This window comes from Lissotriton helveticus, chromosome 7 (genome assembly GCF_964261635.1).
Source record: "Lissotriton helveticus chromosome 7, aLisHel1.1, whole genome shotgun sequence".
NCBI lineage: Eukaryota > Metazoa > Chordata > Amphibia > Caudata > Salamandridae > Lissotriton > Lissotriton helveticus.
Genome location: NC_136068.1, coordinates 1,050,764,523 through 1,050,788,298, shown reverse-complemented (window position 1 = coordinate 1,050,788,298; position 23,776 = coordinate 1,050,764,523). Strand labels below are relative to the sequence as shown.

At 50.0% G+C, this 23,776-nt stretch overlaps 1 protein-coding gene across 6 annotated transcripts in view; it reads left to right on the top strand.

The window, feature by feature from the left end:
- Positions 1–23,776, top strand: part of DNAH17 (dynein axonemal heavy chain 17) — a 12,633,448-nt gene that overhangs the window by 10,099,134 nt on the left and 2,510,538 nt on the right. For 5 of the 6 annotated variants that reach the window (XM_078653923.1, XM_078653924.1, XM_078653922.1 and 2 more), the window contains one exon: positions 17,674–17,909. In XM_078653923.1, the coding sequence (XP_078510049.1) occupies positions 17,674–17,909 (236 nt within the window). Of the gene's footprint in view, positions 1–13,465; positions 13,545–17,673; positions 17,910–23,776 lie in introns of those variants that run through there. The other variant, XM_078653927.1, reaches the window with a different exon arrangement.

Here is a 23,776-nt window from a genome sequence, read left to right as displayed (position 1 = left end):
CTCAGAAGCTCCTCTTCATCGGAGCGGTTCTAGACTCGGCGCAGTTTCGGGTTTATCCACCCGAGCAGCGGGTCCGGGATATTCAGGCTCTGATTCCCATCTTTCAGCCGTTATCCCGGGTTTCGGTCAGGTTGACGCTGCGGCTTCTGGGGCTGATGGCCTCCTGCATCCTGCTGGTGCATCACGCCAGGTGGCGGATGCGGGCTCTGCAGTGGGACCTGAAGTTTCAGTGGGCCCAGCATCAGGGCAACCTATCCGACCATGTCCTGATCTCGGAGGGCACTGCGAGACAGCTGCAGTGGTGGCTTACGGACCGCGATTGGGTCAGCGGCAGATCCCTCTCCCTACCCCAACCGGAGCACGTAGTTGTGACGGACGCGTCCCTCCAGGGCTGGGGAGGCCACATGGGAGAGGCGGAGATCAGAGGCCTCTGGTCTCCGGCGGAGTCCCGGCTCCACATCAACCTGTTGGAGCTCAGGGCGATTCGTCTGGCAATGAAGGCATTCCTCCCCTCTGTCCGGGGGAGTGTAGTGCAGGTGTTCACGGACAACACCACCGCCATGTGGTACTGCAACAAACAAGGCGGTGTGGGGTCGTGGATCCTTTGTCAAGAGGCTCTTCGCCTTTGGCAATGGCTGGAACGCCAGGGCGTGACCCTGGTGGCTCAACACCTGGCAGGTTCTCTGAACGCCAGGGCGGACGAGCTCAGCCGTCGGTGCATGATGGATCACGAATGGCGTCTGAACTCGGAAGTGGCGCAAGGCCTCTTTCAGCAATGGGGAGAGCCTTGGTTAGATCTATTCGCCACCGAAGAGAACGCGCAATGTCATCAGTTCTGCGCGTTGGAATTTCCAAGGCAGCACTCGCTCGGAGACGCTTTTCGTCGCAAGTGGAGTTGCGGTCTGTTGTACGCCTTTCCGCCTATACCACTTCTGCCCAGAGTGCTGAAGAAGATCAGGCGCGACCGGGCCCAAGTCATCCTTGTGGCTCCGGACTGGGCTCGAAGGTACTGGTATCCCGAGCTACTCAGTATGTCAGTCGATCCCCCGGTTCGTCTGCCTCTTCAGGAGGACCTTCTGTCGCAGCAGCAGGGGACGGTCCTCCACCCGAACCTGTCCAGTCTCCACCTCCATGCTTGGAGATTGAGCGGCGACAGTTGAGGCCATTTGACTTGCCTCCTGAAGTCTGTAACGTCATTCTGGCAGCCAGGCGTCCCTCCACTAAGTCGGTATACGCCTGCAGGTGGAACAGATTTGTGGCATGGTGCACAGCAAAGGCTGTGGATCCTCTTGCTGCCCCTCTTTCAGAGGTTCTTCTGTTCCTTCTTTCTCTTGCCCAGCAGGGCTCTGCTCTGGGCACTCTCAAGGGCTACCTTTCTGCCCTTTCAGCCTTTCTCAGGCTGCCTGATCAGCCTTCTTTGTTCAAGTCCCCTATTGTGAACAGATTTCTTAAAGGCATCACTCACACGTTTCCCCCTGTTCCGTTTGTGATGCCTCAGTGGGACTTGAACCTGGTTCTAACTTTTCTAATGTGCGCTCCCTTTGAGCCACTTCACAATTGCCCTCTTCGCCTTCTGACTCTGAAGACTGCTTTCCTGGTTGCCATCACCTCTGCCAGGAGGGTGAGTGAGCTCCAGGCTCTTTCTTGTACTCCACCTTTCCTTTCTGTCCATCCGGACAAAGTGGTGCTTCGTACCAAACCATCTTTCCTGCCCAAGGTTGTCACGGCCTTCCACATTGGGCAGTCTATCACCTTGCCTACCTTCTTTCCGCCTCCGCATCCCTCTAAAGAGGAAGAGCGGCTCCATCGTCTGGACCCAAAACGTGCGCTCTCGTTTTATCTGGATCGCACACGCCAGTTCCGGGTGGATGACCAACTCTTTGTTGGTTATGTGGGCGCCAAGAAGGGGAAAGCGGTGCACAAGAGGACCATCTCCCGGTGGATCATCTTGTGTATCCAGGCATGCTACTCTTTGGCTAGGAAGGAGCCTCCTGCTGGATTGCGGGCTCATTCTACCCGAGCCACGGCGACTACCACTGCCCTGGGCAGGGGTGTGCCCTTACAAGACATCTGCCAGGCAGCTACGTGGGCATCGCTGCACACGTTTGCAAGACACTACTGCCTGGACAGCCAAGTCCGGAGGGATGGCTTCTTTGGCCGTTCCGTCCTCCAGGACTTTCTGGTGTAAGTATTGGTTCGCAGACCCTCAACCGGGGTTGGTATTGCTGGGGTATCTATTCTAAGGTAAGGAATCTAATACTAACGTGTCTCTTTCAGATGCACAAGTTACTACTTGTGTAACGATATATCTGTAAGAGACATTAGTTAGTATTAGATTCCTTACCGACCCACCCATCCTCCCCGTTCTGCGAACCAATATCTAGGGTTAGGGTTGTCCCCTTCAGGGCCATAGTTTCAATGGCACCAGTGTTGGTTTTTAACATGGCTCTGCGTTTCTGGCGCGGAAAAGCTGTGTCTAAGAACTGACGTCAGGACGCGGAGGCGGCGTCTAAGTACTCCGACGACGTCATCACGGCGCCCACGACGCCGACGACGGACGCGGAGCCGCAGACGACGCCTACCGACGCGCAAGGGTACTGCTACGCAAAAATTTCCGGATCCAGTCTGACGCCTGGGGATATTCTAAGGTAAGGAATCTAATACTAACTAATGTCTCTTACAGATATATCGTTGCACAAGTAGTAACTTGTGCGTCACTCCCCTGGCCAGACTTATCAGGAAGCATGGTTTCGCCCTGGTGTCATACGCGGATGATTCTCAATGTATAATCTCTATAGCTAAATAGCCTGAAGACACAGCTGTCAGGTTTCATGTGTTCCTTACTGAGATCATGACCTGGATGAACCATAGCTTCCTGAAAATCAATACAGATAAGATGGAGGTTATTGAGTTTGGTCAGGGGCGATTCCTTTGGAATAATTCCTGGTGGCCAGTGAGAGACGAAGAATGCCCCAGCCCTGTACCCAAGGTCAGAAATCTCTGAGTTATTTTTGATTGCCAGCTAAACTTCTCCGCTCAGGTAAATAGTCTTACCTCTTCCTTCGTCTTCCTCATAAAAACTTTGAGAAAGATTTCCCCTTTCATTGGGCAGGAATTACAAAAGACAGTGGTGGTGGCTCTCCTACTATCTAAGCTTGATTATAGCAATGCTTTGCTGTTGGGGATTAACAAAACCTGGATGAGTAGGCTGCAGTCACTGCAGAATGCTGCTGCGAGGCTGCTTCTGAATATACCTAGAAGCCAATCAACCTCAGCTGGAATTAGAGCACTCCACTGGCTTCCCGTACATCAATGTGTGGAATTTAAGGTGTTATGCATGGTTCATAAAGCATTCTACGGGGGAGGAGCTAAAGAGATCAGAAAAATGTTCATGCTCTATACCCCCGCTCATGCCCCAAGATCCAGTAAATTGGGCCTTCTCCAGATTGATAGGATTAGGAGAGTGAGATGGGGTGGAAGAACTTTTTCAAACTGCAAAGTTGTGGAATAAAATGCCTACAGCCATGAGATTTCAGTCAAACCGACAATCTTTCAGGAAAGATCTGAAAACCTGGCTGTTTGCTTCAATATAGCTCTTTTAACGTAGGCTGCACCACTTCCACATATACCAGCGCCAAGACACCACAGCATTCGAGCGCTTTATAAACACATATCCTATCCTATCATATCCCCTTGGCATTCAATAACATTTAGTAGCCAGTTAATTTCATTTTAGAACATCCAAACTCCAGCCAATCACAGCATAGAAGCAGAGTATCCATCCCGTGCAGGGCCACCATGCCTCAGATTTCTTACCGCACTTTGTGTGTTAGGGAGTCTCCCTGAGCTCTGCTTAGTCACAGTTTTTCTACTTAACCCTTTTCAACTTCCAGCTGGCAGTTATTTTTCTTCAACCATCTCTCCCGCTGAGGGACTATTGAAAGTGAGTATTCAATTCATTTTCTTCAGAATGTCTGAGTCTAAAACAGAGCTATTCAGGCCCTGCAAGACTTGTGGAAAGTCTAGGCTTTTCTTTGAGGATCCACATAAGAAATGCCTCTATTGCTTATATCCGGATCATAAGCCCAGATACTGTAAGCATTGTCGAACTTACTCTTCAAACACCCTCTAGGATCGTGAGGGAAGACTGCTCCTCTTGCTACAAAAGAGGAAGTTGGTGAGTGATTCAGACTCAGAGTGAGGAGAAGCCTCATACCTACTCCAAGAAAAGGAAGGAAGAAGATTCCTCTTCTGTCCAAAGTAATCTGAAAAAATCTCGTTCTCAGAGCAAGGAAAAATATGTTGAGAAAAGGGCTAAAAAAGAACAGCCTTGGCCCTCTCGCCCAGCAAAGCTCTGGCTCTTTGCCTCCATATGCACCACATACTCCTTTCAAGGATGCTCCTTCAGAAAAAATCTGCGGTCGACTGCCTCGTCGACAAGACACACTCCGTCTCTGCAGGATCTGGTACTCTGTCAACAGTATCAGCAGCAAGTTCTATGACGTCAACAGTGAGGACGACTGCCATAGCGTTGCGAAGACAGAAGTGGTGATGTCATAGTCGGCGGCAACGGCAAGACTATCTCTGTCATCAAGAGCTTCACCGTCAACGGTCCAGCTTGGCGCTGCACCTTTGACGAGCGTTTCCACCCTGTTGACGCAGTCAGTCATACTGCCAACGATAGTGTCTATGGCCCCATCGACGATGAAGGGGAAAGACATGGCTTTTCCAAAGGCGATTCCTTATCTTTTGCAGGACTTGTCCAAGATCTACCCATTGCCTCCTACTCGCCTCTGGGACTTCTAGGAAAACCGAGGATGAGGGTCCTTATGATCCTGCATATATCCCTTCGCAACTTATGGTCAAGTGCCAAGAATCTGGGGATGAGGAAGTGCTGGATGACCCTTCCACGTATCTAGAGAATGAATATTCCTTCTTGGACACTGGACATCCCAGCATTCCATGCTTAGACAGTTTTCAGGAATGTTATCCTTACGATGAACAGGATGAACGTCAGCAGGAGCCCTCCATCCACATCCCTATTTCACTGGTCACTGATTTGCGTCTGATGCTCAGTGGCTATTACAAAAAAAAATACCTGAGGCCAATGCTAGTCATAAACCACCTCCTACACAGGATGTATCTACCGTCGTCCCAGTCAGCAGGCCACACCTACGCTGCAGAGACACAAATATTAATCACCTGCAAATATCAGCAATTTTCATGACCTCCAAGAGCGGGCATCAGAACGTTTTAATCTTCACATGCCCGCCAAGCAGACAGAGTGTTTTTTGTACGACTTTAAGGCTGCTACACAGCGTTCCACCAGAGCCATCCCCATAGTGAACTACCTGTGGCAGGAGGGCCTTAAGCTGATGAAGACCTTGGCCTCCATTCCTGCTGTTATCCCGAAATTAGATAAGACATACAAGGCACCTGAGGACTCTCCTGTGTGTCTTATCGGCCATCCAAGACCGGACTCCCTTATTATGCAGGCGGCCCAGAGAAGATCCAAGAATCCTCCATCGCCATGTGCTGCCCCACTGTATAAGGAAGAGTGCAGGTTGGACAATATTAGCAAGAGATTCTCCAAGCTGGTAGCAACAGCCATCAGGGCATCTAGCGCCATGACTATCCTCGGTTGATATGAATGGCAAATGTGGTCCGACATCTCCCTCTTGTTTGGATATCATCCCGAGGATAAGAAGGAGGCGGAACCTTCTCAGAGATCCTCGAACTAGAGCTGGATATTTCTTCCACCGCCTTTAGGCAAATGGCAGGAGCTTCAGTGTTGAGGAGGGGGGATGGCCTAGGGCAACAACATTCTGCCTAGAGGTTCAGGCTAAAGTGCTGGATATGCAGCTTGACGGCAAATATCTCTTCAGCAAGCACGTGGATGAGGCGCTACAGTCAATTCAATCAAATCGGACACAGACACGGTAAATCTCTGACTAATTTACAGCAAAAGAAATGTTCTTCTTTCGGAGAGAGAGGTTAGTTTGTTTCTAGACTTCAGCTCCAGCAGCGTTTTCAGCCCTTCTATCAGCAGGGGTTTCAGATACAATATTCGCACAGTCTTTTTGCCAAACCTCAACGCCAGCATATGAAAGAGCACCAGCACGCAAAGGCCCTGCTTCTGTAGGAAACAATGAAAATTTGCAGGCATCCGTCACCCCAGTCCCTCTTCAATTGGCCGAAACTTCCTCCAACTTCTTCGCTCAGTGGAACACCATTTCTTCTGACAGATGGTGGTTAGACATCTTTCATCTCAGTCACACCCTGGAATGTTTTCAACAGCCTACGAATTTCCCTCCACGGAAGACTGAACACTGTCATCTTGCACTTCTCAAAAAAGTAATCAGTTTGCTTCTTGCCAAACAAGCAATCGAACAGGTGCCACGCAATCAGCACAACCTAGACTTCTACTCTCCTTTATTTTTAATCAACAAAAAGACAGGAAAATGGAGGCAAATTATGGACCTCAGGTTGTAAAAACAGTTCATCAAAAGTCAACCTTTTAGAATGTTGTCACTTACAGGAGATGATATGACCTCCCTGGATATTCTGGATGCATACTTTCATATTCCCATACACCCAAAGCATCGTCGCTTTCTCAGTTTTCAGGTAGGAGGGTGCCATTACCAATTTAAGGTGCTACCTTTCGGGCTAAAATCAGCACCCAGTGTTTTCACCGAGTGACTGGTGTAGCTGGCAACCTTTCTCTGGTGATCTGGTCACCAGGTTTTTTCACTACCTGGGCGATTGGTTAGTCAAGGCTACATCCTTCCAGGGCACCAGGGAATCTACGAAAACCTGTCTTTGACTTTTTCGCTCCGTGGGTCTCAATCTCAACAGGGAAAAGCCCTCTCTGATCCCCTCCAACTCGCTGGTGTTCCTGGGAGCGATCTTGGAAACCAATCGCTCAAAGACCCTACCCTCAGAAGAAATTATTTCGTACCTACAAAGGATGGCATAGTCCCTCTCCTCAAAAAGGTGCATTTCTGTAAGGACTAACAAGTCAATGCTGCGGATGATGTCATTCCGTTGATCCCACACTACCGCTTGCAGATGAGACCTCTCCAGTAGCAGCTCGAGTCTCATTGGATTCAATCTCGAGGCTCCTTCGATGACATTGTTTCATTCACTCTAGAGATGACCCTGGCAATGTCCTGATGGGTGATCATGGACAATCTCTCTCAAGGCCTATCCTTCCTTCCAACAAAACCGGATATGGTAATGACATCAGATGCTTCCATGGAAGGACGGGGAGCTCACCTCCACGAGTTCCAAGTCAGGGGGAGGTGGTCAGATCAAGAAGCATTGTGTCACATAAATTGGTTGGATCTGAAAGTGGTCTTTCTATGCCTCTGGTAATTTCTACCAAGGATCAGGGGCTCCGCACGGACAACACAACCCCCATGTTCTAACGACAGAAGCAAGGGGGGACGAGGTCTCATGCCCTGTCATTCCTAGCGCAGCAGATTTGGGCATGGCTTATAGCCCACAACATATCTATGCAAGTCCAACACGTTCCAGGGATACAAAATGATTGGGCCAATTCCCTCAGCAGAGACACCAAGCAATGTCACGAGTGGGAACTAAGTGTCCCTCAGCTTCAGAAGGTATTATAGTGCTTGGAGTTGCCAACCCTAAATCTATTCGCTAACTTGAAGTGGATTAAGTCCGGGCAAGAAGGCCGGTGACTCTCCTCTCCCTCTCCAAGGCTCTCGTAATGCCCAGTTAAAGTGAGGGATATGCTTTGGTGGACTCACTGCGAGGGTGTGCGAGTTGTGCTGGCTGAAGACACTGCCGATGCTCCAGGGGTCAAGAGCGGCTCTCATGGCTGCTTCTACGGTGTTCCTTTGGCATTCCTCGCGGTGCTCCGCGGCTGCTACGGGTTACTCTGACCCTGCGGCGTGTTCTGACACTTCTTCGATGCTGGTCATTTTAATTACCGCACAGGATGGCTCCGAAGACGAGTAAGTTGCTGAAAGATGCAGGCACCACAAAGGATGTTGCTAAGTGTAATGTTGGGGGCCCTGGGCCCTCATGCTGGAAAGGACGGACGCAGACACAGTGAGCTAACTGGCCCAGAGCACGTGGGCTCGGCCTCTTTTATTAAGGCTGTGTCACCTGACCAGTGACATTAGTGGTGGGTGGGTGTTTAGTGTAGGGCATACAGAAAACGCTAGACTGCTGACTGTGACTCTGGGTCACTACATCCCTCCCAAAACTTGGGGGAAAATGAAAATAAAAGAAAGTCCAGCCTGTGGGAGAAAAAGTGCAGTTCGCAAACCCCACGACAAAGTTCAAACCTGTGGGAAAGAAAATGTACATACAATATAACACTGGACTCTATGGTTTGAAGTGAGTCTCTTTGGTGGATTGCAGGTCGCAGATGGTGTAGTTGCTACATCCAGGACTCATGAGTCACTGTGGCATGGTTTGCCGTTATTCGGCGGGTCCTATCTTCTATCTGCGCCGCCTGGACGTTGTCCTCGGTCTTGCCTTTGCTTGGCACCATTGGTGACAGTTGGTAGTTAGAGAGAAGGGTGACATGATCTGAGTGTTGTTTGTCTTCTCGGTTCACCTCTTCAGTCCTGGTCCTTGGTGATGTCTCTGGGCAGGCTTCAAAGTATTTTTGGGCAGATGAAATGAGTAGGTGCATACATCCCTCTCACTAGGATGCCCCTCTCGCCGGTATTCCTCTCTCACAAGATGTCCGGGAGGACCTCTTTGCCAGGTTTCCACTGGACTGGTGTTTCCGGTCATGTTGCTCCACCATAGCCTTCGGCCGTGAGTGGGGCGCTCCACGATCTTCACCGCTGTGTCCTAGTTCCACCTGAAGGTTACGCTGTCGACTCTTTTCTTGCACGTGAAGCTTTCCTCTCAGTGGGTTTTGCAGACGCACCGTTGTGGGTCTGTCTCTCTTGCGGGACTTGCTGCCACCAGAGTCCCTTGAGGCCTTTGCTTCTTGGGCTGCCACGGGTTAGTGTGGAGTGGTCAGTTCCTCAGCCGGATGTGTGAGCACTCTCGCCATCCAATTTTCCGCTCAACCCCAAAGGTAGATTGTTGTCAACAGTCCAAACTTGCCCTCTTCTGCGATCGCCACCTGGATGGATGGCTCGTAGGTGGATATCTTTGACTGGTGCCGCCGGTGTTCATGCCAGGCCTTGTTCGCCGCTGCACTCCGGTGTTCTGGTGTATGTCACCATCTTCTTCTGATGGGTGTGTGAGTTGACTGGCCACACCTCTTCTCATCTTGTGATCTTCTAGTGGCACCGTGGCACTCACTACCCTTCTTCTCCTCCATTCCTTTCACGACGTGGTCGGTCCCTTTTCTTATCTTCACTACCCAGGCCATCTCCGTGTGGCGTGCACTCCACACGTGTCTCCCTGGTTGCGTCCTACCCTTAGGACACGCCTTCTCTTCTTCCGATGACCAAAACCAGGCATCGCACCTTTCTTCCTGTCGCTCCTCCTTTACTTCGGGTCGGTGTTATCAGACCTCTTCTGGGTTCCGTCCATGGACCTCTTCTTGAACTTCACGTCGGTCTTCATGTCAGAATATTCAGTTACTTTAGCTTTGACTTTCTGGCAAGTCATCTTCGCAGTCGTGACCTTCTGACAGGTCATCTTCTCCTTTTCTTTCCGGGCGACCATCTGACCGGGCGACCATCTGACTGGTCCTCTTCTCCTTTTCTTTCCGGGTGACCATCTGACTGGTCATCTTCTCCTTTTCTTTCCGGGTGACCATCTGACTGGTCATCTTCTCCTTTTGTTTCTGGGCGACCATCTGACTGGTCCTCTTCTCCTTTCCTTTCCGGGTGACCATCTGACTGGTCATCTTCTCCTTTTCTTTCCGGGTGACCATCTGACTGGTCAGCTTCTTCCTTTCCTTTCGGGCGATCAACTGACTGGTCCGCATCTTCTTTCCTTTTTCGAGCGACCATCTGCCTGGTCAGCTTCTTCTTTTCGGGCGACCATCCGACTGGTCCGCGTCTGGCGGTGACTTTCTGGCAAGTAATCTTCGCTGTGACCTACTGACAGGTCTCCGAGGACGCGATCCCCGCGTCTCTCCGTCATGGTGGCGTAGAGTTTCTTCACTCCTTGCGCGGTCCTGCGCATTACTGTGCTGTCCTGATGTGTCCACAAATCCAGCCTCCGCCTGAGCACACTCCCTGACGAGTCCACAGAACTGATGGAACACCTTCACTTCAAGATACTGGCCAGCCCCACCGCCGCCCTCCGAGGAACCCTCATCTACCGACCCCCTGGACCCCGCGGACTCTTCGCCAACTCCATCACGGACATTATCTCCCCGCAGGCCATCGCATCCACCAACTACACCCTGCTGGGAGACCTCAACTTCCACCTCGACAATCAACTGAACCCCAACACCACATGCCTCCTGGACAACCTCCACAACATTGGACTCCGCCAGATCGTGACCGGGCCCACGCACTCAGCAGGACACACCCTCGACCCCCTCTTCACTACAGGAAACTCCATCACCTTCAGCCACACCACCGAACTCCCATGGACCGACCATCGTTGCGTCCACTTCACCTTCAGAACACCCACCATCCACAGACACCAGCACCTGCTTCCACAAAGAAACTGGACCAAAATCACCGACGACCAGCTCACCTCCTCACTCAACAACTCCACCCCAACCATCGCGGAAAACGACGACCCCAACACCGCAGCCCGAACCCTGCATAGATGGATCTCGGACAGCACCAACACCATAGCCCCCCTCAATAAAAACAACAATACCCGTGCCAAGAAAGCCAGATGGTTTAACCAAATGTTCTTTTTTTAATTAAGTGTTATAGGTCAAAATTGTTTTCAAATGACTTTCAAATTATGTTTTAAATGTATTGTTGACTTTTATGATTCTTTGTCGGAATCGAATAAAGTTTTTGAAACTTGAAAACTTGGTTTACCACCGAACTTCGAGAATCCAGGCGCACATGCCGCCGCCTCGAAAAGGCCTGGAGAAACACCAAATCCACAGAAGCCCACAACAACTTCAGAGCCGCCACCAATGCCCACCATCAACTCATCAGAGAAATGAGGAAAAAAGCGATTGAAGACAGAATCTCCACCCACGCACCCAACAGTAAGGAACTCTTCAGCATCATCAAGGAGTTTTCCCAACCCACCAGCGAGTCTACCGACATCCCTCCCTCACAAGACCTCTGCGACAAACTCAGCACCTTTTTCCACCACAAAATCAAGAGCATCTACGACAACTTCGACGAAGACAACCAACACACTGAACCCTCACCAACCACCCCCGACACCCGGAAACCAGCGATTGATGACTGGACAGTCCTCACCACCGAAGACACACTGAAGACAATGAAGTCAATCCACTTAGGGGCCCCCACGGACCCCTGCCCCCACCACATCTTCAACAGAGCCGCCAACACCATCGCACCCATGCTCCGCCACACCATCAACCGCTCCCTGGCGACTGCCTCGTTCCTCGACGACTGGAAACACGCCGAGGCGAATCCCCTCCTAAAGAAACCCTCAGCGGACCCCACCGACCTCAAAAACTACAGACCCATCTCCCTGCTCCCGTTCCCAGCGAAAGTCATCGAAAAAGCCATCAACAGCCAACTCGCCACATTCATTGAAGAACACAACATCCTCGACTCCTCCCAATCCGGCTTCAGAAAAAACCACGGTACGGAAACCGCCCTCCTCGCCGCAACAGACGACATCCGCACCCTACTGGACAAAGGAGAAACAGTAGCCCTCATCCTCCTCGACCTATCAGCGGCGTTCGACACAGTCTCCCACGCACCCTAATACGCAGACTCTATGACGCAGGAATCCAGGACAAGGCCCTCAACTGGATCTGCTCCTTCCTCTCCGGCAGGACGCAGCGGGTCAGACTCCCCCTTTACTCTCGGACCCCACACCTACCACCTGCGGAGTCCCCCAGGGCTCCTCCCTCAGCTCGACGCTCTTCAACGTCTACATGGCTCCACTTGCCCCCATCGTCAGAACCTACGGACTCAACATCGTGTCATACGCAGATGACACCCAGCTCATCCTCTCCCTATCTAACGAGCCCAACACCGCCAGACGCAACTTTCGAGAAGGCATGGAAGCTATTGCCAAATGGATGAAAAACAGCTGCCTACAACTAAACACCAACAAAACAGAAGTACTCATCATGGGCCCAAACCCCGATGCCCGGAGCGACACCTGGTGGCCCACCGCCCTCGGAAACCCGCCAACCCCCCAGACCACGCACGCAACCTGGGAATCATCCTGGACTCCGAGCTCAAAATGGACCGCCAGATCAACTCTGTCTCATCTTCCTGCTTCCACACCCTCCGCCTCCTTCGTAAGACCTTCAAATGGATCCCCCTCGAACACCGAAAGACAGTCACTCACGCCCTGGTCACCAGCAGACTCGACTACGGCAACGCACTCTACGCCGGAATAAACAAAAATATCCGCAAGTTACAGAACATCCAGAACGCCGCCGCAAGACTGGTCCTCAACCTGCCAAAACACTGCCACATCTCCCAGCACCTGCGCACACTCCACTGGCTCCCCGTCGAGGCGAGAATCAAGATGCCTATCCACGCACACAAGGCCCTCCACGGCACCGGACCAGCATACCTGAACAGCCGACTCAAATTCCACGCACTCCAAAGGACCCTACGATCAGCCCAGCTCTCCTACGTCGTGGTCCCCCGCACCAGAAAGACCAGATCGGGAGGCCGGTCCTTCTCCTTCCTCGCTGCCAAAGCATGGAACGCCCTTCCGCTCCACCTCAGACAGACAACATCGCTCCCCATCTTCGCAAGAAACCTCAAAACCTGGCTCTTCAACAGACCCCCTCCTTGATGGAATGGAACCTGCACCCCCCCACCCCTAGCGCCTTGAGACCCTTACGGGTGAGTAGTCGCGCTTTAAAAAACCCTGATTGATTGATTGATTGATGTGTGGAGTTCCTTTTACTCCTTGCGCGTTCCTGCGCAGTGCTGTTCTGTCCTGATGTGTGGAGTTCCTTCCCTCCTTGCGCGTTCCTGCGCAGTGCTGTTCTGTCCTGGGGTGTGGAGTTCCTTCACTCCTTGTGCCGTCCTGCACAGTGCTATGCTGTCTGGGTACCTGTGTAGAGTCCTTGCACTGTCTTTTGCCGCCTGCCTTTCACGATGCTATTGCATGCTACCCTGTCTTGGTAGGCCTCTCTTGCAGACCCTGCGTTGCTGCAGGCATCCCCTTGACACTTCCTATGGCTGCTGTGACCTGTGAACTTCCTTCATGTGTCCCCGTCGTGCCGTATGCTGGCGTCCCTTCCCTTGACTTGCTAGGGCTTGTTTATTCGCTTTTCTTGCAGTTCGGGGAACTGGCCACTAGGTGGCAACGGAGCTCTTTTGCAGGCACCAGCAATCTTTTCTCTCAGCTTGCCGGTTCCTGCCTGATGTGGGCCTCGTGAATTGCCGCAGGGACTCCACCACTTTACTCCCTGTCCTCCTGTCAGGATTGCCAGGGAGCTGGCTATGTCGTTCCTGGTAAGTCTCTTTCCTTGTACTATAGACAGCCCTGCCTCCTTATGGGCATTGCAGGCCCAGCATCTCTGTGGCCTTTGTGTGCGCAGGGCTATTGTGACTTGTCCCTGCCCCCACCGCAGCCACTTCTTCCTCACTGTGCACGGGGCCTCGCAGTTTTCTCACTTGTTCCACACCGCCGCAGCAAAGCTCCCATTCCTCGTGCTGTGTGGCGGTAGAGAAGTGTTGGCACGGGCACTTTACTGATCTGCTCACGGCGCTGTAGGCGGTGGCGGCTGGAGCTGCTTTTACCGGCTGTGGGCCGGGAGCTGTATTTCTCGCTTCCCCACCCCGCCGCTGCAGCCTTGTACATCACACGCTGCGCGGGGTGGGGGTGTTGCCGCTTTGCGGGTGGGCTCCGCTTTGATTGTCAGGGCGCTGGTTGCTTACTCCTCTCCACCCCGCCGTCGCAGCTCCACACTTCACACGCTGCGTGGGGTGGGGGTGTCAGCGCTGCTCGGTGCAATCGCGGGTGGGCTCCGCTTCATTCATTCGGCGCCCGGCAGCACCCCTCACGCTGCGGGCGCTCTCCGGTAAAGTTTATTCACCCCGCCGCGGCACTTTACACACGCGGCGGGGGGACGCTGCAGGCAGGCCGCGGGTGGGCTCCGCGAGTCTTGCCTCATTAACGGGCGCACTTTTGGGGCACAGTATATGTTTGTAGCGGGTAGGCTCCGCTTTATAGTGTGTTCTCGGGCGGCGCTGGCAAGCGGCCGCCATTTCCACTGTTGTGACCATTGCGGGTGGGCTCCGCTTTCGGTGCTGGTCACGGCATGGGCCTACCTTCGGCCAACGGGCCACTCTTGATCCACGGGTGGGCTCCGCTTCAGTCACCACATGGTGGGGCCTCATTTGCGGCCGACGCGGGTGGGCTCCGGTCGGTCCGCTGACTCCCGGGCACTTCTTGCCACGCCTCCACGTGGCGCTCAGTTGCGGCCGGCACAGGTGGGTTCTGGTCGGTCCGCTGCACCTTCACGTCACGCCGGGAGGCTCACGCTGGGCATGGAGGTGCGGGTTGGGCTCCTGGTCACCTCCTCCTGGATGCCTAGGCCCGGGGCTCGGCACACGCCCCTCGGGCCTCTCGGCGGCCGGCGCCGCTTCCACGGAGGGGTGCCCTGCCCACGGGCACTTCCCTTCTTCTTTCCCGGGGTTTTCAGCTGCGGCACGCGTGGCTAGCGTCCGCCCTCCTCGTCGCCAATGTAATGTTGGGGGCCCTCATGCCGGAAAGGACTGACGCAGACACAGTGAGCCAAAATGTCAGTAAAGTTTCCCCTTTGGGTGAACTTTCAAATAAGCCGGAGTTTACCACTAAGTGTCTATAAACTACACACATTCACATAAACTAGGAGCAGATAATGATCAACATGAAACAGTCATACAAAAATGTACATTTTATTTTGGTAAGTTTAAAAACAAGAGGTTAAAAACATTCTTGACACATCAAATTATCACATTACATGTTGCAACTGTCTGTGGTGGAGAAACACTAAACCACTATGAAATGATACTCCTGCAACTATGAAATCAAGTATATAATTTGGAGCAGGAATTATCAATCAATCTGTTCTAGTGATTTCTTCCTCACATTTTAATTGGAATCATTTTCCATTTGTGTTGTCCCTTGCTTTGTAATGTGATAATTTGATGTGTCAAGAATGTTTTTAACCTCTTGTTTTTAAACTTACCAAAATAAAATGTACATTTTTGTATGACTGTTTCATGTTGATCATTATCTGCTCCTAGTTTATGTGAATGTGTGTAGTTTATAGACACTTAGTGGTAAACTGCGGCTTATTTGAAAGTTCACCCAAAGGGGAAACTTTACTGACATTTTGTCTTCCGGTACCCTACCCCTTTGGGTTTAATAGGGTCCCTCTCTTTTATTAGAGACAGACACAGTGAGCTACATGGTACAACTGGCCCAGAGCACGTGGGCTCGGCCTCTTTTCTTAAGGCTGTGTCACGGTCACCTGACCAGTGACATCAGTGGTGGGTGTTTAGTGTAGGGCATACAGAAAACGCTAGACTGCTGACTGTGACTCTGGGTCACTACACTAAGGAGGTGAAGGGTGCCCCGAAGGATGCCGCACAGGATCTGACCTCAGACGCTGCCCAGATGCGGCGAGGTGGCGCTCAAAAGAAGAGTGAGGAAAACACTCTGAAAATAAAAGATATTGGTGTGGCTGGGGGTACTAGGTTGCGCTCCGCGGCCGCTGCTGCTGGGGAACCTGCTATGCGACAGCCTTCGGTCTTGGAGGCATTTGCAGGCAAAACGGCTACAGCTATAGTAACTGTGCCCCCAAGCATTGCTGACTCCTCTGCTCCTGTCCTCGCAGCGCCGGAGTGCGATGGTAGCCCGCTCCCTGCAGCAGACGATTCAGTGATTCACCCTCAGGGCAGTGATACTTTGCTAACCGCCCAGGTGGATTCTGGGCTTGGTGGTTCTTTGCCTCAGTCTCAGCCTGCAGATAATACAGATACAAATTCCGGGCAGGCAGGAGCGAGGCATTTAGGCATAAGCTCAGTGGGTGGCCTTTCATCTGCTGCACTTACCAATGAGATTGTCGAGGAGGCTGACTCTGATCGTCGCAAATGGAGCAATGGTACATGACTCACCAAACGATAGCGCTGTTGAAAATGGTAATGAGGATGGTATTAGCGGGGCTGGTGTAGATACAACCTCTGTCAATGTAAGCTGTCAACCAGCTCATATTCAGCCTCACACTTTAACGCAAGCCCAGGCACCACCAGACATGCTGGAGATTGATGGAGGCAACATTAGTAGTGCTTCAGGAGATCGGAACAGGCATGGTGTAATTGCTTCTTGGGTAAGCGCGTCCCTGCTCTCCCCAGAAGGAGATATATTTTTATCGCTAACTGATGACTCAGGAATATCCGAGATCAGTGAGGTGATTCAAACAACTTTGACAATGTGGACTGGGTGATTACTGTACATTTTCTCGGTTGTTGGCAGGGCCATTAACGGTAGGACAAGCATTGTGAAAAAATACTTCTAAAGCATATGAATCTGGAAAGGATACATATGCTAAAAAGCAATCATTTTATGTAAGCGACTTTATTTTTCAGCAGCTCTCTTTTGTTCTTAGAGTGGTCCAAAAGTAAAAGCGAGAATCACTAAATGATCCTCAATGCACCAACGGATCACTTGCATTTTTCACAGTCGCTTACCAAGTTCTAGGATTTTCATGCATATTGTCTGATTTAGAGGTGGGCAGAGAAGGTATTCATCACAATGGCGATGGAGTAACCTTACCGCCACACTGAAGATCAGACGGAACTTTGGTATGTCAACAGCTGAGCCTTCTCCATCTCCGCTGCAGGCATAAACCTCTTACGGCCCGACAGGGTAAGGGCTTTCGGATGTTTGGCCATGTGTCTGCTCAGCCAATTTAGAGTGGGCAAACATGGCCAGTTTTCACTGTCCATCACGTCCAAGTAATATCTGGCAGTAAAGGGCAGTGCAAACTGCAAAATGCCCCACTCACCAGGGGAAAAAAACTCTCATGGTGAAAGGGACATTGTACTTTTCTTATTTTCCCCCAAAAATCCAACTTTGGTTTTTGTTTTGGATTTTTTTTTTAAGTGTACGTTTTCCATGCGTCTCCATCCTGTGGATTTAGCCTTCCCTCAAACTTACAATGTATTGACGGGAACTGCCATAATGACGGTTCCTGCAAATGCTAGAGATGTCTGCTGTGCAGGTGGACATCTCACAATTTGGCATGCGGGGACTTTGTTAGGGCGGCTGAGTTTTTATACTCTGTCTCCCTGATTAAGTTAAACTCTGTCTGCCAAAATCTAAATAATGTCCAAACTCATATAATACAAGGAGTCTTGCATCCCAACCATTCCTTTCTCAGCCTCAAAACTTTGCTTTTGATATCATTTGGATATCTTCATTTACAAGAGCAAATTGAATGTGTAAGTAGGGCTTTTTCGGGTATTCTTAGATAAAACAGTGGAACAGATTTAACATGTGGTGCATTTCTCAGAAACCTACCTCTATCTGCTAAAACAGTAATTTTGATAACCAAATTATCATACAACTGAAAGCATTTACCTTTTTACATAGGTACCTATTCCTGCAACAGAGGGCTTGGACCCGCTGTCTCTTTTAACTGAAGATGCAACCATTGCTGCCTGGAACAACCAGGGCCTTCCAAGTGATCGCATGTCCACAGAGAATGCCACAATCCTGTGCAACACAGAGCGATGGCCCCTGATTGTTGATGCTCAGTTACAAGGAATCAAATGGATAAAACATAAATATGGAAAAAGCTTAAAAGTCATCAGGCTCGGCCAGAGAGGGTATGTAATTTTTACATTTCTAAGCTCCCATAAACAGTGTGTACTTAATAGTCTACATGCAGCTCATAAATATCAGCTTTTTCTAATTAATACTTGTACCAACAGACATTATCCACAGGAGAGGTGTCCAGTATAGGTCCAGAAGGGCAGAATCCATGACATATTTTCAGGATTTCCACATAAATTATGTAAGAAAGCAGGTTAAAAGTTGCAAAGGATATCAGTACTTCACCTCACAAGTAATAGGTCTGCAACTTCTTCTTTATTGGGAATCAAGCACCCTTTTGTAGAACTTGAATCACTCAGGGTAGCAAAGCAGTCCATGGCCCACAAAGGAGATATGGTCTGGGCTAGTAACCCCAATTAGTTGGTTTGAATTGACAACAATTAAGAAGTCATTGTCGAGTCAGTGTTTTTTCTTGTAAAAAAGAAAATTACTTTATTACCCACACACTGCTAAATACTATGCATTAATTTACAAATACGTATAATCAGGAACATGGAAGTTCATTTAATGACATGCTTAGGACATTTGGCATGACCAGCAAGCCCATCATCATAATCACATAGATGTAGTATCAGAATATAAAGGGGTGTCATTATCGTTCAGTTAGGCCTAGTGGCTTGTCATGGACCAAGAGCGTTACGTCTACCTTTACATTGTTGCCAGTGCAGCCATAGAGCCCACTAGCAAGGACCCCTGGCCTTCAGAACCGATGTACGAAGTACACAAGTAGAAACTCCACAATGCATTGAAACCAGTGGAAACATCTCCCAGGGGCAGAAAAGCAACTCACTAGCAGATAGGGGCCTCTGAGAAAACTCCTGGTGGGGGCTGTGGCTCATCCTGCAGCCTAATATGATGTTTAAAAAGATTGATGGTGTCCTTGCCCACTCTTGGAGCATCACAAGTACAATTATGTAAATTTTTTAAGCACCACAAAGGATACTGGGGTGCTACTTCACTGAAGCCATGCATAATAGATGAGTGACTTTAATTTTTCATTTTTTCGTACACTGTCTCATACCTCATCATTTTCTAGATGCTAGCTGCACGTGCTCATTTGGGCACCCCGTGTCACCATTGTTGCCGGGGTCACAGAGGGAGCCCCAAAGAACAACCTCCTTGGTTCTCTCCCCACTTCAGCACACAGCTCCGAGGAACCTGATATGAAGCTAGCTCTGCTCTTCAATGGCGTTGGGAACAGCTGACTGGTGTACTCGCCCCCATTCAGACATTTTACAGGAAACAAGTAGTCCTAGACAATATTTTTAGTGATCAATAAATGAAAACATTCTATTCAATCATCATATGCGGTTACGACCTGTAGGATAAAATGAAAGAGAACAAGCCAAATGCATTCATAAACATAAAACAGTACCCACTGATAAGTTTCAGGCCAAAAGCGCACAGTATTAGCCTAATGGCAGTTTATTCTTGGTTATTTCACAAAAAAAAAATACAACTCCCAGTTTGATTACGATAGGAGTTTTTTTTTTTGGTTACTGCCAAGTGGTGAGTGAAAAAGTGCAAAGAGTAGTGCTCGTGTGGAGAAGCAAGAGGGGTAGAGAAAATAAATTCAAGATTGATAATTTCAAATCATTTGTCGTACCAAGGTTGATTATCCTTAGCAATGGAAAGAGCCTGCCCCTGACGTCATTTAGGACATAGTTACTACTTCATCAAAACACAGTGATATCTTCATCTGTGAAGGTTTCCAAAATAGCAGGGGGTGGGGCGGGGGACAAGAGGGTGCAGGCCCAAGGTAGGGGGTTGTCATCGACGTTTCGACCCTGATGCAACGGAGGTAGTTATACTCCTCAGCTATGGGTCTTCTTCAGGATGGGGGAGGGCAGGAAACCTAGAGAGTAACCATGACATTAAAAATCCAACTCCACTACCATGTGATACATCTAAGTACTTTCATACATGGGTACTAACCTAAGTAGAAGCATGGAGAGCCCCCAGCAGAACGGTGGGCCACCTGAAATGGAAGAATGAATGCATAAGGCTTAATGCCCGCCTAAGTCAGACAATATAGGAACAACATTGGTTCCATCAGAGACAACACTCACCGTTTAGTGGTGTGCCGTGGACATGAACTAGTCCCAACTGACAAATCCATAATGAAAACTTCCATGTGTGGCGATCAATCCAATATTAACTACAACGACAAACAAACATGAACATGACATTACAAATATGATCACCAAGATCATTGGAAACACTAGACATAATTATCGTTATGGGCACGGTGGGGGTGGGAGATACACTAATTGCGCTCCAGGGGATCCCGGGAACCTCTGTGCCCTGGTGTTTGGTCCCCAGGAAACTCCCGGGACAAGGGAGGTCTGTGCACTGCAGTGCCCTCTGGTTTTGTTCTGCCCCAGCGAATTGTGTCCCCAGGGGCAGTCTGGTTGTTTTGGGCCCATGATGATGGGGACCCTGGGGCCAAGGATTACTCTGGGAGGGGCAGCCATGGCACCCCAGAGGATTTTTAGTATTCTCTCAGAATGCTATGCACTCTGCTTTCTGACTGGTACCGTAGGGGACCAGGTTTAAGATTCCTTTTTCCCCAGCCCCATAGGTCCCATTGCCTTCATTTGGGAGTTGTTTTGCTCCTGGTGGTAAGTTTGAGCCACCAGGAGCATTTTTCGTCAAGCCTTCTCGGTTTTGGGTTGGATTTTTGTTGCGCAACTACATTTTTGATGCTCCCTAGCCAGACCTGACGTCTAATTGTATGTTTACCCTAAGATTGATACCTCACTGGATCCAGTTAGCCTAAGTGGGGTGAAACTACTTTATTACAGATTTCATCATTAATATGTAATTCAATTATGCATCACAGATTTTCAGTAAGCAATACATACCTACACTATTACCCTATGAATGCCTACTAGAATTATAAGGCCTATCCAAGGTCCACACAAGTTGTTTAAGGGTCCCTTCTGTGACAAGCTATCTGTGTGCAGATACTGGGCTGCACTTGACGGTAGTCTCACACATGCAGCCTAGATGTGTGTGCACACATGTGCTTATGTGGAACCAGCTCAGAGCCTCTTACCATATCTGCACAGCCGCTACCTTATCTTAAAAGGCGGTGTAGGAAGCTGGATCTTTATGTGATGTAACAATAACTTGATATACTGTGTAAAGAGTCCAGTGGTTTCCTTTAAAAGTGGACAGGGACTTGCTATGCAATCCCAAAGTGCTCTGTTAGGGATAGTGTGGTCTAGCAACCTTAGGCTTAACACAGCGGAGTGTAAGACATGTGCATATGCACACAATGATTAATAAATGATAAGACGACTCAAGAAGGAGATCCACACCAATTTATAAAAATAATCAGTATCTTTATATATGTTTAGGCACCAGAGAAAGGTTACTTAACGACTTACGGGACCCTTCCCCATGACTTGAGGTGAGTATGGGGCAAAGTCCAAGGCAGCACCAATGAGTCACCTTGGGAGGCACTGGGGAGTATGGGTGCAGAGGTGTGTTTTCGACATCGGGAGATTTTAATTGATTTTTGATACTTTAAATCGGATTTGAAAGTCTTCCACTTAATGTTAAGCTATAGAGGAAAAACTCATGCAGCATCAAGGTTCTTAGCAGCAAATTACGGGGCCATTCTTCTAGTCTTAAGGTGAGTATGAGACACGGTCCAATGCAGCACCAACAGCTCTGGTCCCAGGAGATACCCGGCACCTCGTCGAGACGCTTGACTGACAACATCACAACGTGGCCCTTATCAAGGTGGCACACGCTTCTGAAACATTATTCTGCTCGGCGATGCTCAAGGCATGACCGGTCCAGGCGATTACCGCTCAACTTTACTGATTGCCCTGACGAAGTTCTAAGAACGAAATGCGTTGGCTGTTGCTTTTACATTTATACTTTGGATTTATATAATTAAAGACTTTTGCAACGAATGAACTGATTGAGCTTCTTTATTAATGCTTGGACATTCTGGTAGTGCACGACTCCATTATCGTCAGTTACATTTTTCCCAGTTCCTTGGGTTGTACCCCGCAACGGTGGGTGCAGGAGTTGCGTTTGCACACCAACAGCATATAAGCCTCCAAGGTAACTTTGCCACCTTTCACAGCTAATTTTAACTTTTGCTTGCCTGAGTAAGAGCGCGCTGCGCGGTAGCGCATTTGATCCTCTGGGCAGTATTTAATATTTTATTTGCGCCGTAGTTCTGGGTTTGTTTTTAGTGAGACCACTTACCTGCATTTAAAAAAGGAATTTCACCGCTGTTTGGCGGGTCCCGGGTCCTGGGAGACTAATCTGGGTGGGTGACATCTTGGGGGAGGAAGGGTCGTGTTTGGCCGCCATCTTGGTCAGCACTCTAGCTCTAGCGGATCTCGCCTGACGCTTCACCGCTATATAAGATGGAATAGAGGAGGGCTTTTCCCTCCAAGGTAACTTTGCCACCTTTCACAGCTAATTTTAACTTTTGCTTGCCTGAGTAAGAGCGCGCTGCGCGGTAGCGCATTTGATCCTCTGGGCAGTATTTAATATTTTATTTGCGCCGTAGTTCTGGGTTTGTTTTTAGTGAGACCACTTACCTGCATTTAAAAAAGGAATTTCACCGCTGTTTGGCGGGTCCCGGGTCCTGGGAGACTAATCTGGGTGGGTGACATCTTGGGGGAGGAAGGGTCGTGTTTGGCCGCCATCTTGGTCAGCACTCTAGCTCTAGCGGGTCTCGCCTGACGCTTCACCGCTATATAAAGCTGCCAATGCTTACGCGCAGCGTTTGCGCGCAGCGTGCGCGCCATAGGCGCAGCGTGCGCGCCATAGGCGCACCGGAGGCTCGCCAGAGGCGAGCCCATATACGCCCATCCGCGACCAGCCGGGGCCTGGGGCCAGGACCCCTGGCTCTCGCAACCTGTACACTAGAGGTGAGCTGCTGGACTTAAATCAGGGGTATCTATACCCTAGCCTGATATGTATAGACGTACTTAGCCAGGAAGGTCTGCTGAAACAGCATGGTGTTAACATAGCTCCTAACACAGATCGCCTGGCGCAAGATTTACGTTATGGGCTCCTAAATACGCTTTCCCTACAGAGGCATAATTTGGAAGTGTCCTCCCTACTACAGGAGGGAGAGCTAGACTTCCTGGGTATCACGGAAACGTGGCTAGAGGACTCGTCAGGGCCAGATTTGGTAGCCTCCATGCCGTCGAATTTTGCATCATTCTGCCTTAACCGAGCAGATACTAAGAGAGGGGGCGGAGTTGCCCTTCTCTATAGTACACGCCTGAGGGGCGAAAGACTGTTTGCAGAGAATATGGGAGGGGCAGAGGTTCTGGGCGTAAAGCTCAGGCTAGGGATGATCTGCTGGATAGTTATACTGGTTTACCGACCCCCCTGGGCGTTGCCGGCTTTCCCAGATCTTTTCCTGGAACTGGCCCAGGATGTTCGATCCCGATATAATAACATAATCATTATGGGCGATCTAAACTTTCATTGGGATAAGTCCCCAATGGAAGGACAAGCGAACCAGATAGATGTAGCGCTTAGGTCCTTTGGATTGGCCCAGAAGGTAGTGGGCCCTACGCATGAGAAGGGCCACACCTTGGATCTTGTCTGGATTACAATCCCAGAACAGGGTGGGGATCATGGACTAGCGGAGGCACAACCTTGTGCCTGGTCAGACCATTATTTGGTAAAAGGCAGGATATCGGTTGTTGAACAGAAGGGGAAGCCCGGAGTAGGATGGAAGGTCGTGAGGAAATGGAAGCATATAGATGGGGATGATATGGTAGCTCATCTCCTCGCTTGTCCTCTATCCAATAAGAGGGATCAGAATCCAGATACTATCTATAAAGATCTAACAGACAAACTAAACTGGGTCGTG